This window comes from Lycorma delicatula, chromosome 2 (genome assembly GCF_047948215.1).
Source record: "Lycorma delicatula isolate Av1 chromosome 2, ASM4794821v1, whole genome shotgun sequence".
In the NCBI taxonomy this organism is placed as follows: domain Eukaryota; kingdom Metazoa; phylum Arthropoda; class Insecta; order Hemiptera; family Fulgoridae; genus Lycorma; species Lycorma delicatula.
This window is the reverse complement of record NC_134456.1, coordinates 157,410,855-157,434,786: the sequence shown is the minus strand read 5'-3', so window position 1 is coordinate 157,434,786 and position 23,932 is coordinate 157,410,855. Positions and strand designations below refer to the sequence as shown.

The window sequence follows — 23,932 nt, the reverse complement described above, 5'->3', positions numbered from 1 at the left end:
AATCCCTCTTTTGTTACTGAGAGTAGAGTAGGTAGTCAGTAGGCAGGTAGAAAAATAAAATTCATAAAATGTCAGTATTGGCAGAAAAAGTTAAAGATGTTTGCCATGTGTAATTTCCAGTCTCTGAGGTTTTCAGGTGTAGTGTGATTCATTTACAAATTCATTTGAATTTTATTTTTCTTCTGTCTTTTTTGAAGGACCACAAGGGCAGACCTCAAAGACCACTTGTGGTCCATGGATCATAGTGTGAGAAATGCTGTAATAACTAATCTCGCTTCACAGCTGGCGGGATTTTCTATAACAGCACACATGTGCTTGTAAAAAATCAACAAGACACGTCACATTTCTTCACTTAGTCCAGCACAATGCATACTGAATCAGGCTAGCCATGATCAAAATGAATGGTGTTGTTACTCCCCACACGTTCATAAATAACAGCAAAAGTAGATTACTTTCTGGATAGCCCTCTTGATTAATTATACTGAGTGTAGCTAATAATAATATTTTTTACTTGATCATTTTGATTTTCAAAATTCTAAGATCTAACTAACCTCAGTTATTTTAATTATCATTAATAACAAATATTGATAGACCTATTGATTCTGTTAAGTTGTAGAGCGAGTATGGACTGTATTTTGAAATGCTGGTTGAGATGATGAAATGAACTAAAACATATTCTTCTTGAGTTGTTAAATTTTGTCATATTAGACATTTTTTGAATATCAAAAATACAAGTCACATTAGACTGATGAATAAATGACACATTAGTCAAAATTATACAATTGAGCATTATCAATAAACACTATAAGCCCCATTAGACTTTAGACTACAAAATAAAACTATTATGCACATGAATGAAATTTTACATTAAACAGTTCATGACCGCTCCAAGCAGAGAAATTAAATACATAATATATATAAATATATTATTATTTTGTATAATTTTTTTTTATTATAGTTTGATAGTGTTTTTTTGATAATTTTAGATATTGATGTGCTGTTTTATTATTATATATTACGCAACAAAATTTTGTTTTTTGTTTGATACAGGAATATTAACTGAATCTATAATATATTTGATACTGATTTCAAATAGACACACCTCGTATAATAGTATTACAATGTATAAACAGCATTAATCATATAAATGACAGTATTGTTGCATGTACCTTGGTTTTTTTTTAAAGTCAATCATTTTTCAATTGTATTTTAGTCATTATATTATTCTAGCCTTATCTTTAATGCTTATAAAATTTCTGTTTATAAAATTTAGTTTTATTCATCTTTTATGTCTATGCACAAACTTAGTTTATATGGACATTATGTTAAGCTTGCTCAATGTACAAGTATTTTCATGTTATAAGAGAATAAATAAATAAAAATAGAGCAAACACTATTTATCCTCAAGAAAGCAACTCTTGATTAGAGATATTTCTACCTCAGATGTTTTACATGCATCAGTCATAATAATGGCTGTGACAGTGCCCCCAAACAACAAATTAATGGTTCCTGTCTGTGGGAAACAATGCTTTATACACACCATTTCTAATAAATAGGTATGTTTCCATTTATTAGCCAGTTATATTAGTCGATTCATCCAACTCCAACTCAAAAGTTAAATTGTAAAATTTGTAATATCGATGGATGTTAAAAGGAAATTCATATTTTTAAATGTTAAAACGTATTAGATATATATAACTGTATATATAATTCCCATAGAATTATATGTACATAATACAAAAAATAAAAATGTTGAACTGGTATGTGTAAGTAGGAAATTATATCATTTTTATGAAACTTGGTAAATTTTTGTGTAAGTATAATCACTTTCAATATGACCAGAAACTAAAAGTAACTGCATATTATGCCTATTTAATGGAGTAAAACAATCAAAGGCAAAGAAAAAACATGATGCAATCACACTACTTAGCTTGTATAAACAATTTTCAAAAAATTATTTAAAACTTACTTTTATTAACCAGTACGACAATAATAAACTTTTTTTAACCAAATTAAATATTTTAAAATTAGTTTTAATCTTGTCAGAGTTATTGAAAGCAGTAAAAGTTAATGTTTTGAGATCTTTGAAAAATGTTAAACTTTTTTTTCATTGTTATTATTAATCTTCATTAATGGTGATCACCGATACGAAATAGTTATGAAAACAAGTGCTAGAAATACAATTCCCACATATTTAGCTAGTCAATTATTTAATTATTTTTTTCTTTAAATAAAAAGTTCTTCATTTTGTAAAAATACTATTTCCAAAATTTGATTTCTCGTAGATCGTTCATATCATTTTGATAAAATGGTTGTATTTATATTTTATATTTAAGCATCTGCAGGCAGCCTGAAAAATTAATTTAAGGAAAAGATTATTTTTCTATTTAACTTTTCTTGTTATAACATGCCCCCATTTTAGATATTTTGTTTTAAGAAGCTTCATATTGATCCATTATTAATTTTTATTAATAAAAAAAATAAGAAAAGAAAATTACACCAGCAGCTACATGCTCTTACATATGTGGACTATAGAATATAAAGAGAGGCTCTCGTTCCCTATTTTATTTTACATTGATTATTTTTTAAAATCTATTTCTGATAAACTCAGAAATACATAATTATTTCTTAGATTGTAAATCAAAACTATAATTGTATAAAGAAAAATAAACTATTAATATTACTGTGAATTAAATTCTTTTACATGACTTATTTTTATAAAAATTTAGAAAGCATTTTTTGCATTCTCCCATCTCAAGTGTAGTACTAGTAAATTATACTTGTTCCCTTTCCCTGCTGAATGAAAGCAGTGAACATATTTATTTGTTTAATGACAGAAAAAGCTTTTAATCTTTTTATTACTTTTTTTGACAGCCCTTACTGTTGTGATGTATACAAAGTATCTGAGATACCAGTTACAATTGTTTTCTTTACAGGTAATTTTTTTCACTATAGAGTTAGACCTGTGGTGAATAAAATAAAAGTACCAATTGTAGGGAGGAATCTTGCTTGTTTTTCATAGTGTTCGATTGGCAGATATATGTAACATTTTGCTCAGAGAAGAAGGCACGATAGGAAACTATTTCACTATTAATTTTCATAGAAATCTCCATTGAATACTTAGTATTTCTGTGAATGGTTTTGCCTTTTAATGTCTTATTATTTAAATATTCTGTCATTATTGAATTCTGGCAACCATCTGGGAAATTAAAAATTTGTCTTTAGCTAATGCAAAATAAAGAGCTTGCTGACGGAGAAAATTACTTCTTTAAATTCCTTAATCATGAAATTTTTCAAAGAGAATTTGTTTTTTATATTTTCTTAGCTCATACTGCTTTCTGAAATGTCTACAGTTTATATTTTCACTGTCAATAAAAAAAAAGCATGTGGTTAAGGGTCTACCTTGCATAATAAGGAATGAGGTTACTTCCAATTAGTATATCCAAATTACAAGCAATCAGACTTGTTTGAATTATTTTACTGCTCTTCAGTTGTTTTTTTATACTGTTTTTATCATTCTATTTGTCATTAGACTAAATACAATATTCTCAAATTTTCAGTTCTAAATAATGTAAAACAACTTAATCAAAACTGAAAAGTTTTTACTTATATGCGGCTATAGCTATAATGGAAAAGTACGTAGAATTTTGTTCCTTAAGGAGACATTTAAAAAAAATTTTAACAAAAAGATAGATTTAAATAAATTGTAAATAATCTGCGGAAAAAAGTTTTTTATTCCAATGCTTCCAAGTCCAAAATATTTATTTTTACTATTTAATATTTATTTTATATTTATTTATTTTTTTAAACGACTGTTTGTTGTTTGTGCATATGTATATAGGTAGGTATGTATGTCGAACCCACAGAGTTGGTCTAGTGGTGAATGCATCTTCACAGATCAGCTGATTTCGAAGTCAAGAGTTCCAACATTCAAATCCTAATAAAGGCAGTTACTTTTATACTGATTTGAATACTAGATCGTGGTTATTACCGGTGTTGTTTGGTGGTTGTGTTTCTATTAACCACACATCTCAAAAATGGTTGACCTGAGATTGTACAGAACTACATTTCACTTACACTCATACATATCATCCTCATTCATCCTCTGAAGTAATACCTGACTGTGATTGCCAAAGGCTAAACAAGAAAAAAAAAATGTATGTATATTGGCCATTACGAAAAAAAATGTATGTATATTTGGTTTTATAATCCTGTTGGCCAATTTTATTCAAACTTGATAGACAGGTACTACCTTCAGGGGGAGAGAATGTGTTTAATTTATGCAAAACTTGGAAAAAAGGATGTTTTGGCCAAAATAAAAATTCAAATCTTTTCTGAGCCACTTTACTACTTAAAAAAATATTTCTTACAATAGTTGAAGGTTTTTTCATCAAGATCACAAATTACTAAAAACTTTTATTTATATTTACCCCTCCCTAAAAGATTACTTTATGTATATTTATTTATTTTTTTTATTATATTTTTCTTCAGAAAAGGAGTTGATGGGAGTTTTTTACATCTGTATTTTCTACAGTAATTGGCCTTTTAACCAGTATAAAGGTTTTTGCTCATCTTACTCCAATAATTTGTAGTAGCAAAAAACATTTTTTTAATTTAAAAAAATGTATTTTAAATTTAAATCCATCTCGCAAGTTATCCATTGCATTTAAAATTAATAATCTTAATTTTTTGATAACCTTATTCTTCAATATTTTTTTTTTTTAAATTAGCTGAACATTTACATCCCCTTCCTCGGCTATAGTAGTAAATGCTCCTGTAGCTACAATTTGACTGGCATAGCTGGGAAAGTTATGCAATTCATTGACGGCTTTTTAAATTACGTTAACAGAAAAATTTTGTTCTACAGTTAAAAATAAATTTAATTGTTAAAGTAATTAAAAAAGCCATCAATGAATTGCATAACTGTATATATATATATGTTGCACACAACACACACAATTCTATTATAACTATCAATATTGGCGTTGCATAATATTTACTATAAATTTATTAGTAGTGGCATTTATCAAATTAATTGTGCTAATTGTAAACAAATGTATGTTGATAAAATTAATAGGTTTTTTAAACACGATATTTTTGGAATATTTAAGAACATAAAAAATTTAAAAAAATAATTTTTCAAATTTTACTGATAACCGTATTACTTAGTATGTGCATACAAATATTGAGAAAAATCTAGAAATATTAAAAATTTGAAAATTCAGAAAAATATCTATGAGTAAATGAGTAGGTATTTTTGAGTGAATGTAACAATAGTAATTTTGAACAATATTAACTACTTCAATTAACACAACATTTTTAATAGCTAGTAACTACCATAAACTACCTATAAATACTATATAATTCATTTGACCATGAAAACACCAGATGTTATATATAAATATGGTAACTCATTAACTGATGTAATATTTTATAACTGATGATTCATTCATGGATTGAAAAGCTTATTGTATAAATTGATAGATAACTACCCAGTTTTTTAAAAATACAGCACTAATGAAAATTTGTTATTCTGACATGTATTTAGAGTGCATGAAAATACTTTTATACACTATTTCCTTAGTTTCTAAAGCTATCATAAATTTAAACATACTGCCTACTGTGTAGAATGGACTGATTTACCATCTTTTTTATTTTTATAGTGGGAGAAACAGCATGAAGGTGTTACTTGTGCTGATTATGCTGCATGGTTAGAAATGAATGATCCAGATAATCAGCTGGCTAAACACTTGGCTGAAAATGGTATTACTTGTCCACAATGCAAAGCAAGGTGAATACAATTTCAGTATTTTTTAAAATAATTGTTCTACTTTAAAACTTAACCGTTTTTACTGTGTGTTATTTTTATGTGTTTATTTTGTTCGATTACCTATACTTCAAGATAATTTTTTTTACTGACGTGTCAAAAGTTTTTATCATATTTATACGTACTTATAAATCTATTTACTATCTTCATTAAAGCATGTAACCAGAAAACAAAACATGTTAAATGTTTGTTTCCAAACAAATGATGTTGAATTGTCAATGAATAAACAAAAAGAAATTCCAAATTATGTCACTCGGTGAAGTAATGTCTCTTGGATACAGTTTTATGAAGTGTACTTTTTATGAAAAATGTATGATAACCAATATATACTTTAGGTTTTTTTTTTTATTTACACAATTTTACAATTTAAACTGAAAGTTATTTTTCAAAATTTCAGATAGTTGTGTTGAAATTCTGTTGTTTTTAAGCTTGAAAGAAGAGGAATTCTTAAAAATGGAAAGGGAGGTTCATTTATTAAATGGATGCATGCATTATGAAGATATGTGTCAAAACTTAGCTAATTTTTTTTAATAAACATCCAAACCTCTTTCATCTCAGTGTAGAAAATTTACCTGTATATAATGTCTAGGCTATATTTCTTTGTTGGTAGCATTGACTGCTAAAAGCATTAGCCAGTAGCATATTTAATCAGTGTCATCCATACTTTCTTTATCTTAATTTACAAATTTTACCTTATATTTTCCCTATCTTACATTACTATTATTATCTTCTTTTTTTAACTAAGAAATATCATGTACTGCAAAATTTTGCACTCATTTCTTTTTCTTTTGGACATTTTCTTTCCTGATATTCCAATTGTTCTTCATTCTTTCACTTTGTTTTTATCTTCACTCTTCTGACTAGACATTGTTTGTTTCTTTTTTCTCCTTCTCTTGGAAGACCTTTGTACCAGTTTGACAAATCTTGTACCAGTTTTGTGAATATTATTCTATAGTGCACTATTTCTTTAAATATGTTCATTTTTTAGGTAGTTTTTAACCATTGAGGTTTTCTCTAAATGTGTCTGAAAATTCTTTTTAGAGCCTGTTGTAATTCATTCTCATAAGGGGGCCTGAAGAACTGGAAATCCTTCTTTCTCTGATGAAATCTGACATTTTCTCATTTATATTGTACATTTAAAGATCATTATTATTTCTGAATTTATATTCTTTTTTAATATATTTTTATTGGTCCTAGGATTTTTCTCAAGATTTTCCTTTGTTTTTTTTTTTTTATTGCATTTATTTCATCTGGTTTCAAAATGAAGGTTCATCCTGATTTTGGTCTTTACTGAGGTATTCTTCTTGTAAATATCTTTTTTTTTAATTGGTAGGCCAATTCCATTTTTGGCATTTTTGTTTGATTGATTTCTTTATTTAAACTATTGATTTGGGTTATTTCTCCCAGATATTTAAATTTATTGACTTTGTTGATTTTTCCATTTTTCACATTTAGCGACTTGGGGAAATCTTTGAGTTGGTCATGAATTCTGCCTTATTGCAGGAAATTTTTATCCTACTTTCTCTGTGATTTATAATTACAATTCCTTTCAATTTTGGACCAAATTCTATTTGGTGGCGTGTTTCAATTATTTAATCTCATTTTTCCCATTTTCTCTAGAACACAACTGGTAATAAACCATCCCTTTGCCTTACTCCTTTTAATTTTAAAAGATATCCTGTGAATTTTACTTTGGATCTTGTGTTTGAAAGGTCTTTTTAATTAATTGTTTTAGGATCCACACTAAATTCTTGTAGGATGTTAAATAAGGAAGTTTTATGAATTGGTTTGTATGCCTTTTCAAAATCTACAGACTTTTACATAATTTTTGTGCCTTGTCATTCTTTCCTTTACTATTGTTTTAAGGTTCCAGATTTGTTTTGCATATGATCTTCCTTTCTGAATTGTCTTCCTTTTCCGAGTTGTTTGTCTGTGATTGGTTTAACTCTATTCAAAGTGCTTTTGAGAGGATTTTGTTGCCACAGGTAAGAGAGAAATCCCTATTTCTATAGTTATTTATATCTATTTTATCTCCTTTTTTTGTTAGTGGATGTATTAGTGCATTTTTCCAATCTTGAGGGATTTTTTCAGTTTTCCATATCTCTTTCCGAATGTTCTTCATTTCTTCTCTTGTTTGTTTTCGTGGTTCTTTAATTTCTGGATGATTTTATCTATTTCTATTTCGTTAGGTGGTTGGGAATTTTCAGTTTCTGATGCTGGATTTTGGAACTGCAATTTTTCTTTGGTATTAAAAAATTTAATTGAATTTTGAAGTACCTTGCTAAAATTCTGCAATTGTCTGCATTCTTATGACCTAATTATGCATTTTCATCCTTGAAGCAAAGGTTGAATGGTTTTGGTAAGTTTCCTTGAATGTTTTGTAGAAATCCCTTGTGTTTTTCATTAAGTCCTCTTAGATTTGTTAAGTTGATCCTTCTCATATTTTCTTTGTTGTTCTGATATTAGATGTTTTGTTTAGGAATTGGTCTAAATCTTACATAGTTTTCATATGCCTTTCAGGATTACCATTTTCTCCACGTTTTCATCTGATATTTATAGCTTCAGATATGTCATTTCACCATCTGTATTTTCTGTTTCATTTTAGAGGGCAGATATCTTTGATTGCTTTTGTTAGGTTAACTTTAATTTTCTCCCAATTTTTGGTTTTATTGTTAGTTAGTTTTTCTTTTGAATTTTGTATTACCTTCTAGATTATTTCTTAAATTTGTAATGTCAAATCTAATTCTTTTAGTTGACCTCTTGTTAACTTTTTTTTGTGGGATGAGTTTCATCTTGGTTGTTATGAGGTAGTGATCAGTTTTGATGCTTGCTTCCTTTTTGACTTTGACATTTTGGATCTCTTTGATTTTTTAAGAAAGTGGTTACATGGTTGATGTGGAATTCTCCTAATTCATATTAGGGTGTCACCATGTTCTTTTGTCTTCTGTAAGCTTTTAAACAAGTGGAGATTAATTTCAGGTGAGTGCTTTATGTAACTCGGTTATTCTTATTGTGTTTTTGATAGATTTTTTATGAACTGGGAAGTTTCCTATATGTTTCTGGTATACTTTTTCTTTCCCAATTTGTGCATGAAAATCTTCTAGTAAAATTTTTATATCATCTTTTGGTATTTTATAGATTTCTTCTTCTAATAGTTCCCAAAATTCTTCTATTTTCTTTGAGTTTCTTTTATTATCTTCATTAATTGGAGCACAGGCTATGTTTATTTGTCATTTTTATTTGCAAATCTTATTGTTAGAAGGCTTAACATTTGAAGGGTAAATAGAAATTTTTAACTGAATTTAAACCTGTATTTGAAAGTACAGTCATTCATGTATTTGCTAAGCAATACTAGTAAATTAGCACAAATGTCCCATTCACATAGTTGAAGCATTATTTCATTATGCCAAGACATATCAAAAGCCTTTTGCAGATCTAGAAGATTACAACATAGTGTTTCTTTGTTTTGAAATTATAATATATGATATTTTCTAAATTGATCATTTCATCAGTAGTCAAATTGTATTTTCGAAGTCTGCTGAATGCAAGGATAAAAAAAAAGACGTTTTCTTTCTGAAACCGAAACAAGTCAATTAATTTTCTCAAAGATTTTACCATTATCATATGTCAAAGAAATAGGATGTTAACTGTTTGGGATCTTCATCCCAATAATTGGGATAAAGGATCTTTATCCTTTTTTGGAATTGGAACATATATACTTTTTTGCTCTGTTTGGGGATAAGGTCTGACCCACCAGGTCTGATTGTACAATTCTAGTAATCTAGGTTTTGCAGCGATGTTTAGTTGCCTAACCATGACATAATGTCTTTCATGTAGAACTGGTGCAGTATTGCGTGTTTTTTTCAGAGCTTTCTCAAGTTTGTCTATTTTATGAGAAAGTACATTGGACAAAAAATTCATTTCTGTTCTAAAATTGAAATGACCCTCAAGTTCTGTTTTTCAATTCTTGTAACAATCATCACAATTAACTGTGATGATTGTTATCATGTGATTGTGATGTTTGACTGATTTCTTCAAATTGATTGGATAATAATTGAGCAATCTCATTGGGTGAATCTATTAGATTGTCTTCAAATTGAAGGAAAGATATGGGGGTAAAATTTGTACACCCACAATGGCCTTCACTTTCTTCCAAATGTCTGCTACAGTCATATTTTTACTAATTGATAACATGTATTGTTGTGAGGATTTTTTTTTTTTGAGTCTTTTGGAATCTTTTTGCATATGTCCTGTATTTTTTATAAATAATCAGACTTTTATCATACTGGACTTTTTTCTTCCTTGTTTATAGCTAATCTAATTTCATTATTTCACCATGGAACAGGTGGTTTCCTGAGTTTCCTGGATGGTCTAGGAATATATTTTGATGCCAAGACAAACATAACATCAATTATTGTGTCAACATTGTTTTCAATAACTCAATAGTTTCAGGGAATTGTGTGTCAGCAGTGAAGGTTGTCTAATCTGCTTTATCTAACAGCCATATTTTAGGGACCAGATTTACTTTCATGAGAGCATCAGCTGAAATTCACAATGGAAAATGGTCACTTCTGTAAAGATCCAGCAAACTTTTGAAAGATTAGTTCAGTGCAGTCAGTGCACTTTTAAATGTTAAATTTATATAGAATATTGATCTGTCTCTGGCATTAAAATAAATTCCTGAGCTATTATTTAATATAACTAAGTAAGAATTTAAAAGGAACTTTTCCAACTCTTCCCCTGAGATCTGTTCAATCCGACCCCCAAATAGAATTGTGTGCATTATGGTCACCATTAGTAGTACTGATGCAAAAGCTGGACAATTAATCACATTATGTTATCCTCCTTCCAATCGAAGCTTAGCAAGCAATATGCTGCTGATAGTAATCTATACTGAATGTTTCCAATTGCAACCACTTACAGTTCTGCATGTATTTTAATTGCTTTGGAAGTAGCTCTAGTGGAAGATAATATTGCTATACAACTTCTACTTCTTATATTTGGTGATTGATCTTACCTTGTAAATTTAAAATTACCTTTGTAAATTTAAATTTTACATCATGTGAAAATTGTTTCTTGCAGACATATATAAATAGGGTCCACATCATGTACCAATCATTGGAGCTGAAGAATGTTTGATAAACATCCACTGATAATCAACTTGTCTTTTGTCCAAGTTTGCATTTTGGCCACCCCTGTTTTTCTTATTTTTCATATTTGGTGTACTACATTATTGTCTATTTTAATGTTGTCACCGATGTAACTTCCAGCCTCCCAAGTTAAATATTATGGGAGTGTCAGACAAAGGTAGATATGGATTGGCGCTTATGGAGCTATATCCATGTACAGATTGTCCCAACACACACCTCAGAAAGAGGAAAAACAGTTACCTCTTGTATTTTTTTGGATGTTCTCTGTGGTTTGGGAGGTGAGACCATCTGAGAAGATGATTGGCTTTGAAGGCTCTTTAGGAGTTCTGTATCATCTTAAAGGTTCATCTGGTGAATTATGTGCCTGTGCATGTACCTCAGTCTTATTTAGGTTTTTAGTCTGATCAGATCAGTTTTTATTATTTTTATGCAAAATATTTAATGGTAGCTGTAACTTCATTGGTCTTAAAGCTTCCTTTTGAGGAGAGCCTTCATTTTGTTGTCTTTGATTCTCTCAGTCATAATTGTCAGGCTTGGCACAAGGTTTGAAAGTAGTTTACCTCTTTAGTCTTAGTAAGAAAGGAGTAGTGATTGCTTCTGCATTCATAATAGATCAAGATGTTCAGCTACAGATTATTTTTCTTGCGTCAGGATAGCTCCAGTTTTGAAATACTGTTTTCACCTCCTGAATCCCAATTTCCATTTCGTAAACTGGACAGTTTCTAGAATGGCAGTTTTGTTACCCTTTACTGTTGATGTAAACAGGAGGATCTCTGCATGGTTCGTGTTCATGACTTACCTCATCATATGTACAGATTTGTTATCTGATATATCTGACTGCGGTGTATCCAAATCATTGACATTTAAAACATCGCCTAGGTTGCTCTTATGTCTTAACAATGTATGTCAGCAAACATTGGAAGGTCTTCTTAATTTAAGCACATGAAAAGCAAAAGCAGAACATCACATTTCTTCTTATGCTCAGCCTTAATCAATCACACTTTGACTTGACAGTTCTTCAACTATTTCTTTTTAGTACAATTAAGAGATTGAACAACCCCTTTTGATAAATTAAGGGTGTGACTGAACAAACAGGGGTAACTCACCATTCTCCTTTAACACCGAAAGTTTCTGTGTTTGGCCATCATTTATTGTTTTGATGAGCAGACTACTAAATGTCTTTTTTATTTCTTTGACAGGGCCACCAAGACAGCTGTCATTAGTAAGAAATTACCGTTCTCTCTTATTAGCACGAATACTTGGGTGTATTATTAGTGATAAATACCTGTCATTGACTTACTTCTTAATTCACTTTGAATTCACTGATGTATTGATAGACTCAAACATTATAATAATTTAATTGCCATTTTTCAAAATAAGCCAAAGGAAATTAAGTCAGTTTTTATTCATAATCTTTAATTTGATTTTTTAGTTGAATGTTTGTGTAGGTTAGTATGACCTTTACAATATTTACCTAGTGTACATTGGTGACCTTTTGAAGAACATTACTTTCTTCAATAAAATTAATTATATTATAGAAAATTATAAGAATTATCAATTTTTTTTTATTATAGATGATCCTGCTTTTTTGCGACTCCAAATAGGTAAAATACACATATTAAGGTATTACATTATTCTGTACATTTCTTCACATACTTTGAGTAGATCATACAGCTTCCATGTTAGGTATTTATAAGGTATCTTTCTGGTGGTTGGAATGGCTGAAAGGGGTATCATGAAAGTCATCTAACAAAAAAAATTACTATTATTATCATCATTGTTGTTTTACATTTATCACTAAATAAATAAATATTTTATTTTGATTGATACATAATTGCATTATACTGATCATGTCAGGATTATGTAGATATGCTACACCAAGCATAAAAAAGGAACTGCTCTAACATTTGTCTGAATAGATCAAGGGACTGTGATTAAACCTTGATCAGAGTACCATCACAAAATTTACCATTAATTATAATATAAATAAATGTTGATTTAAGTTTTTAAACAAGGCACAGTTGGTATGTAATATTATATATAAATAAAGAAATACAATCTTACCAACAATTCGTCTACAATCTCTTTTCTAGTAATTTCGTTCATTCGACCATCCTCAGGAAAAGTTATTCTTCTATTTATATCATTAAAATTAAATTATGTAAAAAGTCAATTTAAAATCACAATAACTGGTCATCATAGTATAAAGTTAGTCATGACTGTTATATAAGAAGGTCGCAGTTGTTATTAATTTTAATGATATAAATTGAACAATAACTTTTCCTGAGGATGGTCGAATGACCGAAATTACTAGAAAAGAGACTGTAGACGAATTATTGGTAAGGTTGTATTTCATTTGTTTATATATAAAATAATGTTTATTTATAAAATAAATTATTTATAAAAGGTTTGATTTAAGCATATTATTTAAAACACAAACACATGAAATAATATTAAGGTAAACAAATGAAGATACTAAAAAAAAAAAAAAAAACATAATTCAGATTATGTTATTACATGAGCACATATTTATATTATAGTACTATTTGCCATTTTAAATACTTACACAAAAATAATTTTCAATCATTTCATCCAGATTACAATCTTTAGATCACAATTTATTAATCAGAAACAGACTACAGATTAATCAGTAAACAGAACAGACTAGCATCATTTATTAATAAAATAAAAGCAATAAGACAAGCTATTTATGTTACTCTTTTCTCAATTTGTTTCTGACAATATGGTTCACAAATTTTTAACTAAATCTTTATTGATCAGCCTTTTATAATAATAAAAGCAGTCATTGTCTCATTTAATATTTTCATTAATAATTGATGCTCTTGCAGTTTGATTGTTGTGTTCCACACAAATGGCTTGAGAATCATCAATAGAAAAGTTTGTAAAAAATGTTGCCAATGCAGCTGGCAGATAATTGTAATTCTAGTTGGGAGATCTAAATATTTAGTCCTGCTAATTAAAACTTAGTTAATAGTTGATTTATCACAAAATTAAAATTTCTAGAAAATTAACATTGAATTTGTCACATACTATATCATAGAATATTAAAATTTTAAAAAGTTTCCGCTAGCTTATGTAAGAAGTTTTTACAGATTCAGGAGATCTGTAAACTATGATCAATATTAATTTTATACTAGGGCATTGAATTTCATTCAAAATTAATTTCTTCTGTGAAAGATGTAATTTTAAGAAATAGTTTCATTGTTAAAAAATAGTTCATACAAATTGATACTCTTCTTTTTTATGAGAAGTTTTATAAAAAGCTTCAGCAAGCTTAAAATATTATCTGGCTCAGAAGTGCTAGGACTGTGTTGGTCAGTTAATGTTCTGAACAATATGCAAAATTTGGTGACTTATTGGAAAAAATATTTCAACTTCAGTTTTATTTCTTAGGCAATGAATATTTACATGGGAAATCTTTATGTTTTCTGGGAGGAATCAGAGTTTGATGTTTTAAGAAAATTAGGATCAACATTACTGCTGCTATCAATATTCACATTAATATTATTAGGACTTCCCAATCTATGCCACAACTCCAAAAGACTATGCTATAGCCATCTTTCCTTGTTGTTGTTGTCAGGCCGACAGCTATAGTTTATTGTTGGTATGATGGCATTCATACCAACAATAATGACAACATGACTCAGAAGGAAAATCCGTAGGTAGAATCTCTTTCTCATGTGAAATGCAATATAAGAACTACCCACAATCTAATCACCAAAGGCACGTGGTAATAAGGTAAAGTTTATCAAATTAGTAATATTTTTTACTTCAATTAATTGAAATTATAGCTATCTTCAAATCTGATCTCATTAATCCACTGGGTTGGTCTAGTGGTGAACGCGTCTTCCCAGATCAGCTGATTTGGAAGTCAAGAGTTCCAGCGTTCAAGTCCTAGTAAAGTCGATTTGAATACTAGATCATGGATACTGGTGTTCTTGATGATTGGGTTTCAATTAAACACTCATCTCAGGAATGGTCGAACTGAGACAGTACAAGACTACACTTCATTAACACTCATATATATCATCCTTATTTATCTTCTGAAATATTATCTGAATGGTAGTTACCAAAGGCTAAAACAGGAAAAAGAAGATCTGATCTCATTAAAAATGGAATCAGACTCCATTTTATATAAAATGGGGATGCCCATGTTGGTGTTTTGAATGAAAATAGACTACTAGATAAACCCTACCCCATAGTGGTAATTTGGATACATTGTTTTGACATAATTTTCTGCTAGGCTTCTTAATTTCTAAAAGTGCTGATCAAAGTAGAAACAATTTTTTTCTTTGTTTTGCAATATTACATGTAATGATCAGTACTTAATGTCACCTTTAACTACATTATTTAAGTTGTTTATTAGCTGTTGTTTGTCAACAGATACTCATTGTCTAGAGGTGGATGTATGCATATGACGTGTCCTCATTGCAAATATGAATTCTGCTCTGGTTGTGCTAAACCATTTTCAATGGGTGCAAAGTGTCAAATTTCAGAATTCTGTGCTAAGTTGGGTCTTCATGCTCATCATCCTCGAAATTGTCTCTTTTATCTTAGAGATAAAGAGCCAGAATTGTTACAAAAACTTCTTGATGTAAGTAACTTTTTGAATATAAATACTTGTATCTGTTTGTATTGCATTATTTGACAGTTTATTTTAAATTAACTTTGCAGAATAAATTCAGAAAACTAATTTTGATATCTTGAATTATAACTACTGTATATGTGTTAAATTAGGTAGCAACTGATTTTTATAAAACTGCCAATGTCCAAACTGTGATTTAACAAATTTATCTTCCAATAAGCCATGTCTTACATCACAAGGTGAATTAAATGATTTGGTTAGGGATTTAAATTTATAAAAAAATCAAGCTGAATGTTATGATCAAGACTGGAAGGTTGGACTTCACTTCAAAAAAAATACAAAAATTTTGGGCTTTCGAAGTTGACAAAAAGAGCTTCTCAGTAGTTTATTGAAGAAATTAATTTGGTTTATTGCATAAATATTGATGAGCTTTTGTTACACTTAGGAAAAGTTCATAAACCTGAGGACTGGTACAATTTCATAGATTCATCCAAGAATAGTTAAAAAGTGGTTCTAGTACACAAAGGTAACAAATATCCTTCGATATCAATCACTTATGGTATTAATTTGAAGAGATGTACGATGTGATGAAATACATTCTTAAAAAAAAAAAAAAAATAATAAAAAACATAGCTGGAACATATGTGATGATTTGAAAGTTATACCTGTTTTGTTAGGCATGCAGTTAAGCTATACTAATTATATGTTTTTTCTTTGCGAATGGGACAGCCAAGCTAGGGATAAACATCATTATGTTACCAAAGAGTGGAAAAAACGAAACAACTTAACTCCAAATAGGAAAAATGTTATTCATGAGCCCTTAGTTAAACCCAAAAAAAATTATTTTTACGCCCTCTCCATATCAAGCTAGAACTAATGAAAAATTTTGTAAAAGCAATGAAGAAGTATAGTCCCGGATTTTTGTACATCAGGCAGAAATTTCCAAATGTAAGTGAAGGAAAAATTAAAGAAGGAATATTTGTTGGTCCTCAAATAAGAGAGTTGGTCAAAGATGATGTATTTAACTCAATGTTAAATAATGTAGAAAGTGCAGCTTGGACTTCATCTTAAGACGTTTGCAAAAAGTTTCTCGGCAAACAAAAATCCAGCAATTACTGCAATATTGTTAATCAACTTCTTACTTCATACAGAGCTATGGGATGTAATATGTCTTTGAAAATACATTTCCTCCACTCACATCTGGATTTTTCCCGGATAACCTTCGAGATATAAGTGATGAACACGGTGAATATTTCCACCAAGACATTTCAGTGATGGAAAGCCACTGTAAAGGAAAATGAAATACTAACATTTTAGGCGATTACTGTTGGACATTAATTCGTAATGTGCCTGAGGCTATTTACAAAAGAAAAGCATCAGCGAAATCATTCTAACACAGATATGGCCAAACAAAATTATAAATTTTACAGATTTTAACTATATTTTCCCTTAATTTTTTTTTGAAGCGTAATTTATTTAAAACTAAGGGTGATAAAAAAATTGCATTAACAGATCTGCAATGTATGCAAAAAATCAATTCAAGAAAAGAAATGGTATCACACTTAGAGAAACACAAAAAATTTTTTTTTAGCTATCAGTGAAATCTGTCTGAAAATTGACAAAAAAATATCTTTCCACCACATGGCGAGTAGGTAGGGACAGTTGTAATCATGATATTCTATATGTATGCATCACATTAGATGATGTTATGTGGTCTTCTGTAGGGCATGTAATGTGAGTTTCTGCACAAGATATGTAGTACCATAAGTAAAATCATCAAAGATTGAGATAACTTGTTTTAAACCTTTCAGACCCAATATACAGTATACATAATACATAGCATGGGTGGGATATATAGCACGGACAGTGGGAATCTTATAATTCTATATATGTGCATCACATTACATGGTCTTGATGTCGGTTCCATTTTTTTTTTTTTTTTAAATAATTATACCATTACCATTATTCTTTATTATTTTTTTGCTGTATACTTTTATTTTAACTATACAGCAAAATAAAATTATAAAATGTATTTAAGACTAATTATACTGAATGTTTCAGAAGGTTCTTACAGTACTTCATAGATCCATTGCTCTGTCATTACAATGAGAAGAGTATATATAAAACAGAACAGGAAATTCTTTGTTTTTAAGTTAATGTTAATCATGGACTTTTTGTAGTTTGTAACTTTAACATAACATATGTGATGCTCAATTTATATTAACATAAATTTTGATAAAAAATTTGCTGATTTTGAATGAAATTTTACCCAAAAAATTCAGATTAGGTGAGACTAGTTAAAAATAGTGCTAATGTATGTCATTTTTTTTGCTTTTTTGAATTTTTTTAGAAAATTAAGAAATTAAAAAAAAGAAGAAAACATTGTTATTTTAAATATATTTGATGAAGAAAATATAACATGAGATACACTGATGTTGATACCACATGAATTTCTTGTACGTCTATTAAATTAAACATACACATATTTGTAAAATAAAAAGTGCATAAAATTTTATTTCATTAATAACTTCTGAAGTAAATATGTAAATAAATAACAACTAAAAGCAATGGAAAACTACAGCTGTTTTTTTTTCCAAGAAAATGTAGCTCTCTGCATTTTCATGTAACAAAGATGGAGGCACCTTCCTTGGTAAAATATTTCAGAGGTAAACTAGTCCCCCATTCAGATCTCTGGGTGGAGACTACTAAGGAATGAGTCACCAGAAAAATTAAAAAATATCATTCTACGAGACTGAGAGTGAAATATTAGTCTAAAAAAGGTTGGTAGGTTAGAAAACTTAAAGAGCAAAATGGATAGGTTAAATGTAGATATAGTAGAAATTAGGGGTTCAGTGGGAACAAGGTTCGGTGGGAAGAAGAAAATTACTTTTGGTCAGATGATTTTAGAATAACTCAGCTTCAAATATAGAACAGGCAGGAGTAGGTTTTGTAATAAACAAGAAGATAGGGAAGAGAATAGAGTATTTCAAAATGCATAGCGATAGAATCATTGTAATAAGGATAACACCAACACCTAAGCAAACAACGATTGTTACATCTTTATGCCTACAAGTGCCCATGATGATGATGATGAGGTAGAGTTGTATACAAAGAAATTGATGAAACAATTTAACACATAAAAGGGGATGAAAATTTAATAATAGTTGGAGACTGGAATGCAAGCATTGGAAAAGGCAAGGAAGGAAATATTGTGGATGAATATAGCTGGGCAAAAGGAATGAAAGAGTGGACCGACTCATTGAGTTTTGGACGAAGTATAATTTAGTAATTGCCAATACCCAGTTTAAAAATCATAATAAAAGAACATATGCATGGAAAAAGCCAGGTGATAGTGCAAGGTATCAGATAGATTATATCATGGTTAAACAAAGATTTAGAAATGAACTTGTCGACTGCAAAGCTAATCTTGGAGCAGACGTTGATAGTCACCATAATTTAGTGATAATGAAATGTAGATTGGGGTTTAAAAACCTGGAGAAAAGGTGTCAGATGAATAAGTGGAATTTAGAGAAGCTTGAGGAAGAGGAGGTAAAGAAGATTTTTGAGGACATCGCAAGAGAATGTTAAAAGGAAATTCTTAAATCAGCAGGAGCGAACTTAGGCAGAACAAAGTAGAATAAGAAGTGCAAATTAGCAAAAGAAGAGTGGATTAAAGAAACGTGTTCAGAACTGGAAAGAGAAACGATCATTGGTAAAATAGACGGAGCATACTGGAAAGTTAAGGAGAATTTTGTGGTACATAAATTAAAATCTAACATTGTGTTAAACAAATATGGTACACTGATTTATAATATTAAAGAAAAGGTCAATAGGTGTGTGGAATATACTGAAGAGTTACACGGAGGAAATGAATTAGAAACTGGTATTATAGAGGATGAATAGGAGGTTGAAGAGGATGAAAGGGGAGATACAATACTGAGATCTGAATTTAAGAGCATTAAGAGATTTTAATGGCAGAAAGGCTCCTGGGATAGACAGGATACCTACAGAATTAGTGCACAGTGCAGGTGAAAAAGCGATAAATAGATTATACAAACTGGTTTGTAATATTTATGAAAAAAGGGAAGTTCCATCAGACTTTAAAAAGAGTGTTATTGTCATGATACCAAAGAAAGCAGAAGCAGATAAACATGAAGATTACGGAACAATTAGCTTAACAACTCGTGCATCATAAATCTTAACAAGAATTTTGTACAGAAGAATTGAGAGGAGAGTGGAAGAAGTATTAGGAATTAGGATAAGACCAATTTGGTTTCAGGAAAAAGTATAAGGACAAGAGAAGCAATTTTAGTGCTCAGATTAATAGTAGAAGGAAGATTAAAGAAAAACAAACCAACATACTTGGCATTTATAAACTTAGAAAAGGCATTTGATAATGTAGACTGGAATAAAATGTTCAGCATTTTAAAAAATATAGAGTTCAAGTTTAGAGATTGAAGAACAATTGCTAACATTTACGGGAACCAAACTCCAACAGTAATAATCGAAGAACATATGAAAGAAGCAGTAATAAAAAAGGGAGTCTGACAAAGATGTTCCCTAACACCATTTACTTTTTTATCTTTACATAGAACTAGCAGTTAATGATGTTAAAGAACAATTTAGATTCACAGTAAAAGTACAAGGTGAAAATATAAAGATGTTACAATTTGCTGATGTAGTAATTCTTGCCAATAGTAAAAAAGACTTAGAAGAAACAGAGAATGGCATGGATGAAATCCTACGCAAGAACTACCGCATGAAAATAAACAATAACAAAACAAAAGTAATGAAATGTAGTAGAAATAATGTAGATGGACCACTGAAAATAAAAATAGGAAGAGAAAAAATTATGGAGGTAGAAGAATTCTGTTATTTGGATAGTAGAATTACTAAAGATGATGAAGCAGGAACGATATAAAATGCTAAATAGCACAGGCAAAATGAGCTTTCAATCAAAAATATAATTTGCTTACATCAAAAACTAATAAATGTCAAGAAAAAATTTTTATATGTATGCTTGGAGTGTAGCTTTATATGGAAGTGAAACTTGGACGATTGGAGTACCTGAGAAGAAAAGATTAAAAGCGTTTGAAATGTGGTGCTATAGGAGAATGTTAAAAAGTAGATGGGTAGATAAATTGACAAATGAAGAGGTGCTGCAGCAAATTGATGAAGAATGAAGAAAGAAGCATTTGGAAAAATATAGTTAAAAGAAGAGACAAACTTATAGGCCACATATTAAGGCATCCTGGAATAGTCACTTTAATATTTGAGGGACATGTAGATGAGAAAAATTGTGCAGGTAGGCAACATTTGGAATATGTAAAACAGATTGTTAGGGATGTAGGCTGTTGGGGGTATACCGAAATGAAGCAACTGGCACTAGATAAGAAATCTTGGAGAGCTGCATCAAACTAGTCAAGTGACTGAAGACAAAAAAAATTATAGAGGCCATAACTTTTTTTTTAATGTTCAGATTATGGATTGAATATGTTTAAAAAGTTATCTCAAAAAAGGACTAAAAGTTGGTACATTTTTCCTTTAAAGAGATGTAAAGTTTCCCTGAAAGTATTTTATGAAGCATATTATACAAGAATAAATTAAAAAATTAACAAGCTCTAAAACAAGTTGTGTCAGTCTTTTATAAATTTTCTTTACTGTTTCACTACTTTTTTTGTATATTCTTTCTATCTTATGATGTACACTATAAAATGTAACATAAGATTATGTAGAATTAAAACTTCCTATAAATTAGGATTTATTTCCTACAAAATAGTTTTAAATATCTGGTGTTTACAAATGGATATAACAGCACACTTCTTGATTCACTCCTACTCAAAATAAATAAAAACAAAAATAAAGAAAAAATATATATAGTACATTAATATCATAAACGAAGACTCAAAGAAGATGACCATCAAATCTAAATAATTTGAATACAATGTAGTCCAATTTCAGTACAATGTTTTACAAATAAAAAAAAATGAATTGTTACACACAAAATATTCACTGAACAAACAATGCCCTCGGAATATTCAACTGTTTCGATTTCACACTGATCAACATTAACAAATGGGGCACAGCTTTAAACAAAGACAGAATAAACATATAAAACCCATGCATACCAACATAAAATAAGAATTTGGTAATTACGTCCTAGACACATCTCTATTAACATTGACTATAACTTTATATTTTAGCATCCAAAAAGGGCTACATCTTAACATACGAGGGTTATTTTTTTTTCAAGGTCCGATCGGTCACAAAATTAAAACCACAGTGAAAATAAAAAATTTTTTATTTGTAACAAGTACTTACATAGTTACGCTATTTCTCTACATAGTTGCCACTCCAATTTAAACATTTGTCGTAGCGTGGTACCAATTTTCCAATACTCTCGTCATAGAACGGAGCTGCCTGTGTTTTCAGTCATGTTTCTACGCTGGTCTGCAGCTCGATGTGTGTGCCAAAATGTTGTTCTCCTAGCCAGCGTTTCATTAGAGCAAAGAGGTGAAAATCGATGGAGCCAAGTCTAGACTGTATGGTTACTTCCCAACGAAAATGCTGCAGGAGCTTCTTTGTTACAGCTGCAGTGTGCGGCCGAGCATTGTCATGGAGAAAGACAATGCCTGATGACAACATTCCTCTCCGCTTAATATGAATTGCCCTTCGTAGACGTTGAAGAGTCACGCAGTATGAGGCTGCAGTGATGGTCGTACCATGTTCCATGAATTCCACCCAGAGAACTCAATTCCGGTCCCAGAACACAGTGCCATACACTTTCTGTTGGAAAAGGTTCACTTGAACTTCTTTGGTACTGGGAGAATGAGAATGCATCTACTGTTTTGATTGTTCTTTTGTTTCTTCAGTTTCAAAATGGACCCATGTCTCGTCCCCTGTGACAATTTTGTTCAAAAAATCTTCTCCTTCGTTGTGTTAGCGCTGGAGAAACGTTAGGGAGGCGTCCATTCTCATTGTTTTGTGATGGTCAGACAGCATCTTGGGAACCCATCTTGCACACAGTTTGCGGTACTGAAGTCTCTCGCTCACAATGGTGTAGAGAGCTGACCTTGAAATTTCAGGAAACGAATCACTCAATACAGAAATTGTGAACCGACGATTTTCTCGAATTGCCTCATCCACTCGCTCAATGAGATCATTGGTTGACTCTCACTTCCTTCCCTGACCACCTGCATCATGAACATCTGTACATCCTGCTTTAAAGTTCCTGCACCATTGTCGCACTTTGCTGTCACTCATTGAAGTTTCACCGTACACATTACTTATTCGTTGATGAATTTCAGCTGCATTACACCCCTCAGCCTGAAGAAATCGAATTACTGCATGCACTTCACACTTAGCGGGAGATGCTATTGTTGTAGATATGTTTACATGCTAGCTGCGTGTTCAGAACTAAACGAAGTGACGCGGTGGGACTGAAGGCCATACTAGAGACGCTGCGCAACACATATGCGCAAAGGTTCATCCAATTTTTGCACTGGTTTTTATTTCGCTACCGATCAGACCTTGAAAAAAAATAACCCTTATACTTGGAAATTATAAAATGTATAAACATACAGAAGTACACAATAACAAAATACTAAATGAACAGGTGCAATTCAAATCACACATTCTTTTAACCTCATTGTTAGCATGTCTGTCTCATAAATTAAAATAAAAACTGTCAGTAGTAAAATCAGTGTGAAACAATTAGTACCAGACAATAAGCCAAAACTCTATTGAAAAATGTTAAGTACATTTTTTCAAAAATGTCTTATACAATTTGGTTCAGTTTGTCATTACAAAACTAATTTCTAATTATCACGTTTCACATTACTAAATGACTAATGCTGCTTATAATAAATATTATTTATTTTACTTTTATACTAATGTATTCTTTAAATTTTAGGACAATAATGTGGAGTATAATAAAGAATCTCCTGCCAAAGAGGGAGCTCGTTGTTCAATGCAGTTACAAAAAGAGACACCAGAGGGCATACAAGATGCAATCTGCTCACATCCAGTAATTTTTGCTGAGCTCTGCAGGTATATATTTATAATAATGCCATTTAATTTTTATGGTTGGTAAATAAGGATAGTTCTTCTTTCAAAAGAAAATAATCATGTTTTGTTTTGCATAATAAAAAAAAAATGTGTACTTGTGATTCAATGGAGAGTGATAAATTGAAAATAACTATTGGTTAAAAAAATAACTATTTTATTATGAATTTGTATAAAAAAATTACAATGTTCTTCTCATGTAGATCTAACTTTGCTAATGGATGAATAATATTGCTATTGAAGATGGTATTATTACTCTTAGCAATAGTGTAAAAGTTTTGAACA

At 30.0% G+C, this 23,932-nt stretch overlaps 1 protein-coding gene across 5 annotated transcripts in view; it reads left to right on the top strand.

Annotated features, from left to right (window-relative positions):
* The window catches only part of LUBEL (Linear Ubiquitin E3 ligase), a 220,522-nt gene that overhangs the window by 161,656 nt on the left and 34,934 nt on the right, over positions 1–23,932 (top strand). For all 5 annotated transcript variants that reach the window (XM_075356534.1, XM_075356537.1, XM_075356532.1 and 2 more), the window contains 3 exons: positions 5,664–5,791; positions 15,382–15,592; positions 23,496–23,632. In XM_075356534.1, coding sequence (XP_075212649.1) covers positions 5,664–5,791; positions 15,382–15,592; positions 23,496–23,632 — 476 coding nt within the window. The remainder of the gene's footprint in view (positions 1–5,663; positions 5,792–15,381; positions 15,593–23,495; positions 23,633–23,932) is intronic.